This window comes from Mus caroli, chromosome 12, assembly GCF_900094665.2.
Source record: "Mus caroli chromosome 12, CAROLI_EIJ_v1.1, whole genome shotgun sequence".
Lineage (NCBI taxonomy): Eukaryota > Metazoa > Chordata > Mammalia > Rodentia > Muridae > Mus > Mus caroli.
In genome coordinates this window covers 98,616,931-98,629,528 of record NC_034581.1, presented here as the reverse complement: position 1 = coordinate 98,629,528, position 12,598 = coordinate 98,616,931, and the positions used below count along the sequence as shown (strand labels likewise).

The window sequence follows — 12,598 nt, the reverse complement described above, 5'->3', positions numbered from 1 at the left end:
TAGATGCCTGCTAAGTTAATAGACTCTATTGTCACTGATATCAGTTCTGACACACAGGAAGGCCATGAAATACATGGGTGTTCTATAGAGACAGAACTTACTTAGCACACAATAAGGTAATCAGCCTCTGGATGGACCTGCAATGTACAATCTCTCTATAGAACTGAAATTCTCATCAGCCAGTCAGATTTCCTGCAATCCCAGACTCCTTTCAGATTTCTTGCACTGCCAGACACAGGCAGCTTCCCTTCAGAAATCTGTGGAGAGCAGGTCTCTACTTAGCATGTGCCCATTCCTGACAGAAAGGATGGGAATACAGATGCAGTCAAAGACTTGTCAATATTGAGACATGTGATTATTGATCTGTGGTTTTCCATAAGGGGAAGCCAAGGAGCATGTCCATAGAGTTGCATTCGTTTTGAAGTGACTTGGGAAGCCCAGAGCAAAGGCCAGATGCAGCTCTTCTTGGTGACAAGTGGGTCAGGGCTGGTGCTCTGTCTTTTTGCCTTGACTGCTCACCTGGTTCATACTGAATTTTGAACTATTACAGAAACAGAAGCCACAATGAGGACATCCAATGTTGTTTAGAAGACTCTTAGGGGTTTTAGCACCAGGAGCTGGTTCTGCAAGATAGATTCTTTAAGTCCTTGTCACCACAAATCATCCTATCTGTCCATTCCCAATCTGAGCACAGAACACAGCTTGTCTGGGCCATAATTTCCTAAGAGGAGGGAGGAGTCCCTAGACGTAAATCGGAGTCAGTATGAGTAAGTTAAAAACATGCCAGGAAGGCAGAAACCTGGCACATCAGGATTCACATAACAGATGCTGGCAGCTGGCTTTGACTCTGCAGGTAAGGCCCACAAAACCTTCTCTCTGTTGAGAGAAGAAAGAGCCATCCCAGGACTGTGTGCCAAGAGCCAGCCCAGGACGGGCTGTTACCTAGAGACTTTATTTGGGGGTGGTAAGAACTTGTTCTTAGGTCACGCAGTATGAATTGGGGATATTTCTGCAGTGCATGACACTTCTCTGTCTTGTCTAGGTCTTCATGGCTATGGAAGTGGCAGGTGTTATGGGCTATGCTCCTGGGAAGTGAATGGAGCCTGCTCCTTCTGACCCCCCACATAGTGAAAGTTTTGAGACCTTGCCTAGCCCAGGTGATAATGTAGGAGCCAAGAGGAGACAGAAATGTTACAGAGTCCCTATGCAAGAGGTAGCATCACTGCCATGCTCGCATCAGACAGCAAATGCCCCTGGGGTCAGGGACCACATTCAGTGGTAAATCAATGGCCAAGAGGAAGGGCTACATTCTTTCCTAGGAAGAAATGAAGACAACAGGTCAGCCACTGAGCCAAGCCTTCTCCTACACAAACACACTATCCTGTTTTATGTTGGAATTGTTTTGGATTCAAACATGGCTGAATGATACATAGGTACAAAGAGGCCAAGGTCCATCCTGTTTATGTTCTTTGGTTGGGGGGTCAGACTCTGAGAGACCCAAGGGTCCAGGTTAGTTGACTCTGTTGGTCATCTGTGGGGTTCCTATCCCATTTGGGGCCAGCAGTCCTCATCGTACTCTTCCATAAAAGTCCTGAGTTTGGTCTTCATGTGGGTCCCCTAAGAACTGGAGCACAGGCTATCCCAAAATATTTTGCCTACAAATCCTTAAATATTATTAACATTTGGCATTTTTAAATGGTGCATTTCATCTATGGCTCTAAGAAGATGAAGCATTTTACTCTACAAAAGGTACATACAGTGTCATTCTACTGCCAATTATCTCTTTCAAAGGAGCTCTTACCGTATGACCCTCAAATGGTCGATAAGGAGACAGGCTTCTATGATCTCCTCAATATTTGAAAAAAGGATGCATATTCATTTGATATTTGAAATGTATGTTTTGTTTTTACCAAGTGGTTTGCTTATTTTTAGTTAGAATTCTATTAATTTGTGCATTCATTTGGTTTATGTCAATAAAGAGCAGCAGGGCTCTTAGAGAAATTTTTAGGTTAGAAAAAGATTATGGCAAGTGAAATTGGTTTCTAGAAAATGTTGAATCTACTAAAAATGAACAAGATGAAAACAAATATTGTAGTGGGAAAGTATTGAACTGAGAAATAATCTTACTGAGCTGTGTTTTGGGAAGTGTAGACTAAACAATCAATGCTGTGACCACATTGCACTGTAGATTAGCCAAATGGAAGGTTTCTCATAAGGCCAACTATAAATTATAAACTTTAAAACCAAGTAGCCAATGCTTTTTGTTCTGGCTATAAAGTTACTTTCATAGACACAGTCACTCCAAGACAAGCTCAAAACCTGGCATACAAATAATGAAATATATGGTCCCAGGGTTAGAGATTCATTCAGAGAAATATAATGATTGTCATGTATTTTGCAAGTATAATTGGCTAGAGAAACAAGAGATCAATCTCTCCACTGAGAGAAGAGTCAGTACACACATGTTTGAAAAGCAAAGACAAATCTCGTAACTGTATCTCATGTCCCAGTTTTAGATAGATGGTGTAAAGGAAAATAATAGCAAGCAAGGTTTAACATCCACACCACAAATCTCAGCACAAAGCTTGGCATAGTCCAATGAATCCATGACAATTGTAAAATTTAAACCTTATTGTTTACCATAGTCTTTTGTTACCATACTACTCTACTAGACCATGTCTAGACCATAAAACACAGAAGAGTTTCCATACAATTACATATACATAAATTATAGGCAGTGTGAAAATCTTCAGTAGACCTTCTACCAAGTATGGAAACACTGGAAGTAATATAAAACCTATGCGTAATAATTTTCATATAAATTACAGAATGTTGATACATTTAAGTGTTCTTGAGCAGCTATTTCGTTTTGTATGTATTAGATCAAAGCAACATAAATAAATGAGATAAACACTGAAAATAAAAACAGAAAACCCCCAAAGAATCAAAGGAACAAAAAACATGGCCAAATGCTTCCCCAAAGAAAAGGTTGCATTAGTCTAATACACAGTGAAAGTTGCTGAAGCTCCTGGCTCCTCTGGAGACATGTGCCTGCCCTGGGGACAGGAGGCAAAGCTCCAACACCTGCCTTTCCTGATCTCCATTCTCCTACACTCTTCCAGTCTCCTCTACCTTCCATCTTTGCCTTGGCTCCCTCATCCTTTCCCCTCCTCCCCCTTCTATTGTCCTGACCCCTCTTCCTTGTACTTCCTCACTCCTCCTTCTCCCATAATGCCACGTACTTTGGTTGAGTCAGTTTGACAAAGGGAAAGCTGGGAAGCTGACTCATGAAGCAAAGAATTTCAAGGAAACTCTCTTCCTGGGGTCTGGCACTCTCTCCCTAATCCATATTAACCATAAAATCAATTTTCCACTCCCGCTTTAGTCTAGTGTATGGATTCACGTGCTCTCTATTTAGTATTACCTTATTATAATGCCTTTTAAGATTGAATTCTAACATAGCTAAAGCCTTTCCCAGTGTTCCTAGATCCCAGATAGCAGCAAGGAGCTTAACCTATTCAGTAACTAATTAAGCACTACAATAAAACAATAAATCACAGCCATTAACTCAGTTGTCTGCAGAAAGAGACAAAAATCCTCACTGAGATAAAAATTTTACCACAAGCTACATTCCATGCCAAGAGCAAGTTAATATACTATCCTGATAATGAGGATTCTCCAGACTAGATATAATTTAACAAGGCCTAGAGAATTTCGGGGTCAGTGACACTACATTATTCTTGAGGCTTGTCAAGAGTTAAAAACCCCCTGATGCTATTAACAATAAAGTGTGAAACTCTTGCCTGGCACAGGGCTGACCCAAAGCAGGTGTGCTAATCTCTAAAGTAAACATTTATCTGGTTCCTTTTGAAGTCACTCCTCTTGCACCTGGAAAACTTCAATGTGCCTTATTCTGTTACTCTGTTTTATAAAAAGTCTGAGGTTCAACCAGAAAATTACATTCAGATTCAACACCTCTCTTGTGTGCGTGTCTCTGTTTGTCACTTCACCCTAAGCTTTGCCCACCTATTCTAGAGACCCGTTTTTATGCAGACACAGGGACCCAGAGGGTCTGAGGCACCATAACCCATCTTGTCCCTCTCTTCCCTCTCCTCCCTCACTTTTCCATTCCTCTCACATATACTTTCCCATCTACATTCCCTTACAGCCTGGACTGAGGCTATATCTGGGCAGCCATGTTTACCATGATCACAGGATTCAACTGTGTTCACTACTGCAAGGGAGTATGGACGAGTTGGCCCTTGGGACACTCTCCACCTCCACTCCCACACTGTGATGAGCCAAACACTTTGGCCAATTATGTCACTGAGCCACACAACAGGCTGCCCTGAGAGATCTAGATATTTTCTTGCCACCACACAGTCACCTAACCGATGAATTGAAATCTGGTACAGGTATTAGAGATATAAACAACATTTGGCTTTCATTTTCTCAGGAGGCCATCCAAGCCTGGAGCCATGAAGTACACTGGCAGAGTTGAAAGGACATCTCCCTATTGGTCCTTCTAATAGCTGTTCTCAGGGGTGACAGGGCTTTGGCACTGAGCCAGATGTTTCTAGTGTTTTCTCTCAATCTCCCTACTCCCAGAAACATGTACTAGATTCAGTGCTACAAAATTTATCTAAGATTACTTCCTTCAGTCTGCACTAGAGGGTGTTGATAGGACAGGGCAGAAGTGCAGAGAAAGAGGGCTCCCTGCCTTTCATCGGGTCCTTATGGCAATCTAGAAAGTGAGAAGAGATTACACATGGTTTGTGCCCAGCTCCAGGTTCCTCTCTATCTGTGAGGCTGGAATAACCCTTCCACTTTCTGGAAGCTGGTTCTCTTAAATGGAAGAATTGGCTTCTGTAACAGCACTTCCTCCATGGTAGTAGAGAACCCATGATGTAGTACTGCCATCTGAGTGTTCATAGCACAGCTCATGGACAGTCTCAGAGGCAGGTAGGCCAGCAGAGAAGTGCACAATGCCAGCCAGATGGGACAACTAGAAGATGCTCAGAGCACCAGCTGGTCCTCCCAGACTCAAAGGATGTTTTTCTTTCAGCCTAGAGAACAGAGATGATGCCCTTCATTGCAGCTCTGGGGCTCCTGATGTCTGGGATCTCTCCTGCTATGCTCAGCTTTTCCAATGACACACTAGGAAGGCACAATGCAGTCCAGAAAGGCCAAGATACTCGAAAACAACTGGACAGTTTAACATTGGCCTCCATCAACACTGACTTTGCCTTCAGCCTCTACAAGGAGCTAGCTTTGAGGAATCCACATAAAAATATTGTCTTCTTCCCAATTGGCATCACAACCGTGCTTTGCTCCTTGTCTCTGGGAGCAAAGGGCAAGATCCTGGAAGAGATTCTAGAAGTTCTTAAGTTCAATCTTAAAGAGACCTCTGAGGCAGACATCCACCAGGGCTTTGGGCACCTCCTATAGAGGTTCAGCCATCCAGAAAACCATGTACAGGTCAGCACAGGCAGTGCCCTGTTTGTTGAAAAGCACCTGCAGATCCTGGCAGAGTTCAAGGAGAAGGCAAGGGCTCTGTACCAGGCTGAGGCCTTCACAGCAGATGTCCAGAAGCCTCGAGAGGCCACAAAGCTCATCAATGACTATGTGAGCAATCAGACCCAGGGGAAGATCAAGGAACTGGTCTCAGACCTGGAAGAGAGGACATCCATGGTGCTGGTGAATTACCTCCTCTTTAGAGGTTAGAGCAGTGAATAGTTGGCAAATGGAGGGAGAGGATGTTGCTTGGGAACCTGTGTCCTTAAACTGACTACCAGAGAGGAGTTGCTCAGGGTCTCAGAGCCTTGTGTGTCTAACTGCTTATTACAAAATGCCCTTACTTCTCCTCTGAGAGGTTTGTTTTGTTTTGTTTTTTTAATATTGATGTAATTCCTGTGACAATCCAACAGAAATACTGAGCTGTCAATCCAGGAAGGTTGATCTGGGCTATGACATAAACTTCTTACTATCAGAATGCCATGTCTTCTACTGGCAGCCCTCCTGAGCGGGCTGAAGCCATGGAATTCTATACACACATGGGATCCCTCAGACTGACCAGAGCTGGCAATTCTTGTATGCACCTATAGGAGGTATCCATCCCTCTGTAAAGGCTAGGTCTCCAGCAGTGTCCTGTTGGGCTGGGACTTTTTGACCTAAAGGAGACTAGCAGCAATAATCTTGAGTGGAAAAGTATCATAACCCAAAACTAGTGAAGAACCCTGTGGGCATTCCTACATAGGACTTCTCCTCTGAGCCTGTTGTAATGAGCTGGTTTGGGGCATGGAGAAGCAGGGACTAGGGAAAACTCATGAGAAAAGGGAAATGTCAGCCAGGAAGTGTTGTGTGTTAATATCTGGCTGCTTACTGAAATTTTACTTTTATAAAATCAATATTCAAAAGGTCAGTGACTTGCAGTGACTTGAGTCCATGATAGATAAGGGTAGTTGGGGAAAATCCAGGAACCCCATACCCATTACCCATTACTCCCAGCCTGGTATAGACCATGGAGCAAGGTGACAGCCCAGAAATTGCTGCCTGAGAGAAGTCATGCTATAACTAGACCTTGGGTACATTTGGTCCTAAATAAAGTTAGTCCAGGATACAGGGAGGGCAGGCCTTGGCTCTAGGCAGAAAATCAAGGTGACAATGGACAGAAATACAGGACAGAAGATCAGAGTATAAGAGGACAAAGGACAGGAAGACAGAGGACAGAAGAACAGGAGGACAGAGGAAAGAGGACAGGGGGACAGGAAGGCCCCAGAGGTGCTGTGGGCAGGGGCTAGTGGGAGCAAAGTGACTGCCTGAAGGTTTAGATGCAGGACATGGTTCTCTCAATTCTCCCCAGGACACAGGCTCCTTGGTGTGGGGTGGAATGTATGCTTAGACTGTGAGATGCCAAGAGCAAAAATTATTTCATCACCAGCTCCCAGAGTTTACATTGGTTCAGCAGACATAAATTAGAAATCTGGGATAAGCCTGAGCTGAACCTATTATTTTTGGTGGTGGCCATAGCCCATGTCTGAGATGAGGCTTCATTTCCCATGTATTAGACACAGTGAATGGGATAATGAAGTGATCATGACATGAGAAAACTCAGTCTGTGCTGATCTGTTTCCCCTGAACCCTGTCCCACAAGCCATCAACTTCTAGACATGGTTCCCCTAAGGAAGATGGGACTCTCCACATTCCCCTGTTTTCAGTCCCATCACCTTCACACTCATCTCTTTTACACTCCACCCCAGATCCACGACTGCATCAGCAACTCACGTAGCCAGGCTGTAGTTTTGAGGTTCCCTTTCCAAACAAAGCCTGGATCCTCATTGCTAACAGTTGGTCTACCTGCCAAGAATTTTCCAGTTTAGCATATGCTACCATGAGGGACTTTCTGAGTGATTGATGGATAGATTGCTGTCACAAGTCACAAGCTGAACATAGATGGGAAGGAGGAGGAGTGTATCTGCTGCTGTTGCAATCTGATGCTTTGACTCATCTTTAGGCAAATGGAAGGTGCCCTTTGACCCTGATGACACATACATGGGAAAATTCATAGTGGACAGAAGGAGGACTGTGAAAGTGCAGATGATGAAAATAGAGAACCTGAGGACACCCTACTTTCGGGATGAGGAGCTGAAATGCACTGTGGTGGAGCTGAACTACGAAGGCAATGGCAAGGCCATGTTCATCCTCCCTGACCAGGGCAGGATGCAGCAGGTGGAAGCCAGCTTGCAACCAGAGACCCTGAGGAAGTGGAGGAAATCACTGAGGCCCAGGTGCGTGTCCACAGGAGTCAGAACTGTCACTGATTCCTGTACTGCTGCTGTCCTAATGGCCAGTGTCTCTGAATCTCAGATTCTCACTAATACCTAGTGTAATGGTTAAAGAGTCAGCAGGGGATAGGTGGAGTTGAGTTGAATCCCCCTTCTCTGTATCAGTTATTTGAGTCCTCATTTTACTGTGATTTTTGTTGTTGACAAGATGAGATCAACTCAAACAAGGAATGAAGTTTCCTGTGTCTCTAACAGGATGTAAATGACAAGGAGTCTTGAACATGCCTTTGGAAGGCAGAAGGAATTGTGGTGACATATAGACTTTGATAAGCACTGTGTACCTTGCAGCAATCTTATCCCTTTATCAGCCATTCATTCACCATCCATAGAATGGTGACTCAGGAACCTACTATGTGCAAAGCTCTGACTTAGACTCAGAACCTGAGAAAATTTGCCAAAATTTTCATCCTCATGGGCTATCTTGTAATTGAGGAAGAGACAGTAGAGGGATAAAAATAGATCTAATCATTATTTACTAAGCTAGGGGTCAAGTTGAAGGCAGTAGTGAGTTTGAGAAGGTCATCCAAGAGCAAGGAAATCTGGAGAGTGATGCAGTGACTAATTTTAAACAGAAGGCTCATTAGGCAATGTCTGTGGTCAGCATGACAGGGAAGGGCTGTATTTTGTGCATCTAGGAGGAAAGCAATTCTCAGTCAGGGAGCAGCTAATATCAAGCCAGGTTGCCTGTCCACTACAAATTCTCTCAGGCACTAATAAGTAATTAATGCATCAGAAAGAGCAAAATCATGTGGTGTAGGTATAAGTGAAAAGAGTTTCTGTTCCCGAGAGAGGACTGTTTTTTTTTGTTTGTTTGTTTGTTTGTTTTGTTTTTTGTTTTGTTTTGTTTTGGTTTTTTGTTTTTTTAAATTTTTAATATTTTTATTACATATTTTCCTCAGTTACATTTCCAATGCTATCCCAAAAGTCCCCCATAGCGCCCCCCACTTCCCTACCCACCCATTCCCATTCTTTTGGCCCTGGCATTCCCCTATATTGGGGCATATAAAGTTTGCAAGTCCAATGGGCCTCTCTTTCCAATGATGGCCGACTAGGCCATCTTTCGATACATATGCAGCTAGAGACAAGAGCTCCGGGGTTCTGGTTAGTACATCATGTTGTTCCAACAATAGGGTTGCAGATCCCTTTAGCTCCTTGGGTACTTTCTCTAGCTTCTCCATTGGGAGCCCTGTGATCCATCCAATAGCTGACTGTGAACATCCACTCCTGTGTTTGCTAGGCCCCGGCATCGTCTCACAAGAGACAGCTATATTTGGGTCCTTTCAGCAAAATCTTGCTAGTGTATGCAATGGTGTCAGCGTTTAGAAGCTGCTTATGGGAAGGATCCCTGGATACGGCAGTCTCTAAATGGTCCATCCTTTCATCACAGCTACGAACTTTGTCTCTGTAACTCCTTCCCTGGGTGTTTTGTTCCCAATTCTAAGAAGAGAGAGGACTGTTATAGAAGGCTGCTCTGGAGATGTTAGCTGGTTTCAGCAGGGCACAGATTCCAGTGACTCTTCCATTTCTCTTCCTTACTCTCAGGATGATAGATGGGCTTTGCCTACCCAAGTTCTCCATATCCAGAAACTACAGACTGGAGGATATCCTTCCAGAGCTGGGTATCAGGGAAGTCTTCTCCACACAGGCTGACCTGTCTGGGATCACTGGAGCCAAGGATATAAGTGTCTCTCAGGTAAGACATGAAACATGGTGTTATTGACTTTGGGTACTGAATGTAGACAGTGAAGGCCATGTGGGCATGTGAGGATGTTCAATATGTAATAAAACCTGCATGCCTGGGATCCCTCATTGTGGGAGACATAAATCTTAGCCCAGATACTGAGTGTGTGCAGGCAGTCACTCCTTTACTGTCTGGACTTGAACTCTTCTAAAGTCAATGATGGAGAAAGTGCCTGTGCTCAGTTTTAGACCACATGGTTCCCTACCTGTGCTGTATTGCAGAGCTCCCCACAAACCACTGTAGGGCACCCATAATCCACTGCAGTGTTACCCATAATCTACTGTACCACCAAATCAACTCTGGTCTCAGCTTCTTCAATGCAGTGCCAGGCCATTACCATTTTACCAGCACAGAGAATAGTATCAGTGAATGTAATAACAAGGGATCAATGGCAGTTCTGAAGAAAACCTTGAGGATATGAGAGGAGATATCCTTAGACCTCCATCACACATTCCCAGGATATAGATGGCTAATGTTCTTTCTAGTGCCCACTCAGAGCTCAGGGCTCAGATCTGTCCCAGCAGGATGTGACCACCTGGGAATGGGAAGCCCTGCCCTGTGCATTGCTGTTGTATTTCCCAAGGAGGCTGGAGCAGGGAGCATGCTGAAGCCTACACAGTCTACCAGCACACTGGCAAGCAAGGCTGCCTGTGGGGAACGCCTGGCATTACCTACCCCTGTCCTCCTGTTGTAGTGATCTGAGGACAGCACAGATTCAGACACTGAGCAGACTGAGGGCCTGCCTCATCACACACCCTGAGAAGAGACTTGGGAATCCAGGGTTAGAGCCCATGAAAAGAACAAAAATTCATGAGCAGATGAGGCCAGCACTCACTGCTGGCTCAAGAACCCTCTCCTGCCCTCCCTTGTCTCTACTCAGTGATGTGTTCCTCTTCCCACAGGTGGTCCACAAGGCTGTGTTAGACATGGCTGAGACAGACACAGAAGCAGCTGCTGCCACAAGATTCAAAAGTGTCCCACTGTCTGCAAAATTTGACATTGTGAATGTGAACTTCAATAGGCCATTCAATATTATTGTCCTGTCTTTAGATCCTCAGATTCTCTTCATGTTAGTGAAAGTCTTGAATCCCAAGGGAGATTCAAGAGTCTTTGCAGATTGTATCCTCTGGTGACAACAGGGCCATAGAGATTGTCACACTCTGTGACTCCTGTGATGGCCCTCGGACCTACATGCTATTGTGAGTCCCTTTATGGGTGAGGAAACTGAGGCACAGAGAAGCTTAGGCATTTCCCCATGATACACAGCTAGGTATTATGGTATTCCAAGTTTGCTGATGACAAGGGAAAACCTTCATCCAGCAGTGAGTCTGCTCCTGAGACTTCACAGTGATGGTGGAAAGGTGGATGATAAAGCAAGATTCTGGATGTTTCACATAGAGCACCCAAAGAGACCTGGGTTTAGGTGAACCCTGTGGTAAGGACAGAGGATGAGAACGATGGTGATGATGATGGTGAGGATGATGATGAGGAGGAGGAGGAGGTAAAGGTAGGGGAGCAAGACGAGGAGGAGGGAGGGAGGAGGAGAAGAAAGTGGTGGTATCCAGATGACCAAAAGGAGTGTTTTGTACAGGGCAAAGAACAGTGGAACCATTTTGTAGATTCTGAGATAAGGTATGTTTAGGAAGGGGCAGAGCAGACACTAGATTGTAAAGAGACTGGCAATGTGTGATTCTCTAATGTCTCAGAGCCAGAGGGAGCTTTGAAGGAGTCAACCACTGCTCCTGTCTTAGGAATGTAACATGTGTGGCTTCAATGCAGAGAACTTGGTGGAGCAGGGGTCTTGGGGATCATCATTGAGGGAAGTTTCAGGGAACATCAGGAGAAATATGGAGATAGGAGTGGGTGATAGTGCTCAAGGGCTGAGCCAGGTTAGAACCTAGATAGAGGAGGAGAGGAGGCCAAGATGTATCTGGGTCAGGTGCTTGGCAGCCATGGAGAATCCTGTGAGCCAGGAAACACAGCCAGAGGCCTGCAGACAGAGGGAAAGCTGTTCATCAAGGTTGGGACACACCTGAGCCTCAAGGCTCCTGAGAAGACACAGTGACAGGTGGACCTGTGCTCAGCAGAGAATCACACAAACAGGATTTCCTTTCCCAGTGAGCACCAAGATACCAAACATAGGACCATGGGATGAGAGAAAAAGGGACTGTCTATTGACAGCAGTCAAGTGTCCTCAAAATGACAATGTGCCTAACTCTCAGTCAAGGATCTGTGCTGGACACCACATGCACTCCATGAGTAGTGACATGACACAATTTGATCCCTCCATCCATTATGGCCTCTAACCAGGTATCTTAGGAGCCTGGGGTTGAATAAGTCTCATGCTGCCCATGTGGTAGGTCTAAAAGCTGTGGCCAAAGTCTGAGTTCACCTAATAAGGGCGTCTAGAGCCTAGATATCAGTTTGCTTCTCCACATTCCTTGTGGGCTGATATTTTGCATGTCTCTTGACAACCAGATATTGTCCTGGTGAAGAAGCCTCTAAAGGGGGAGACCTGGTGTGCAGTAGAGGTGACAGACTGTGGAGGAGAAAGATAGGAGACTGGAAACATTGTTGTTCACTGTGGTTCACTGCCTGGGAACTTCCTGCATGGCTCAGTGGTTTCTACATGCTGAGCATCCATTTCTTAAAATGCAACAATCAAAGCAGCTGAGGGGTGGAGTCTCACACACACAATGTGTCTGTCCTTCCTGGGTTCTGCCAATGACCAGCTGGGTCTAATGAAACTTGGACATATAGTTATCATTTTTATTAGATAATTTTCTTTATTTATATCTCAAATGCTATCCCCTTTCCTAGTTTCCTCTCTGAAAATCCCCTATCCTCTCCCCCCTGCTCCCCAACCCACCCATTCCCACTTCCTGGCCCTGGTATTCCCTTGTCCTGAGGCATATAACCTTCCCAAGACCAGGGCCCTCTCCTCTCATTGATGGCCGACTAAGGCATCCTCTGCTACATATGCAGCTAGAGACAGGAGTCCCACCATGTGTTT

The 12,598-nt window shown here is 44.9% G+C and overlaps 1 protein-coding gene across 1 annotated transcript; it reads left to right on the top strand.

Moving 5' to 3' along the window:
- Positions 1–5,082: 5,082 nt before the first annotated feature.
- On the top strand, positions 5,083–10,718 carry LOC110306586 (serine protease inhibitor A3N-like). The gene is given in 4 exon segments (XM_021178655.1): positions 5,083–5,719; positions 7,514–7,787; positions 9,387–9,537; positions 10,488–10,718. Coding segments are annotated over 4 exon segments (1,293 nt in total).
- The last annotated feature ends 1,880 nt before the right edge of the window (positions 10,719–12,598 follow it).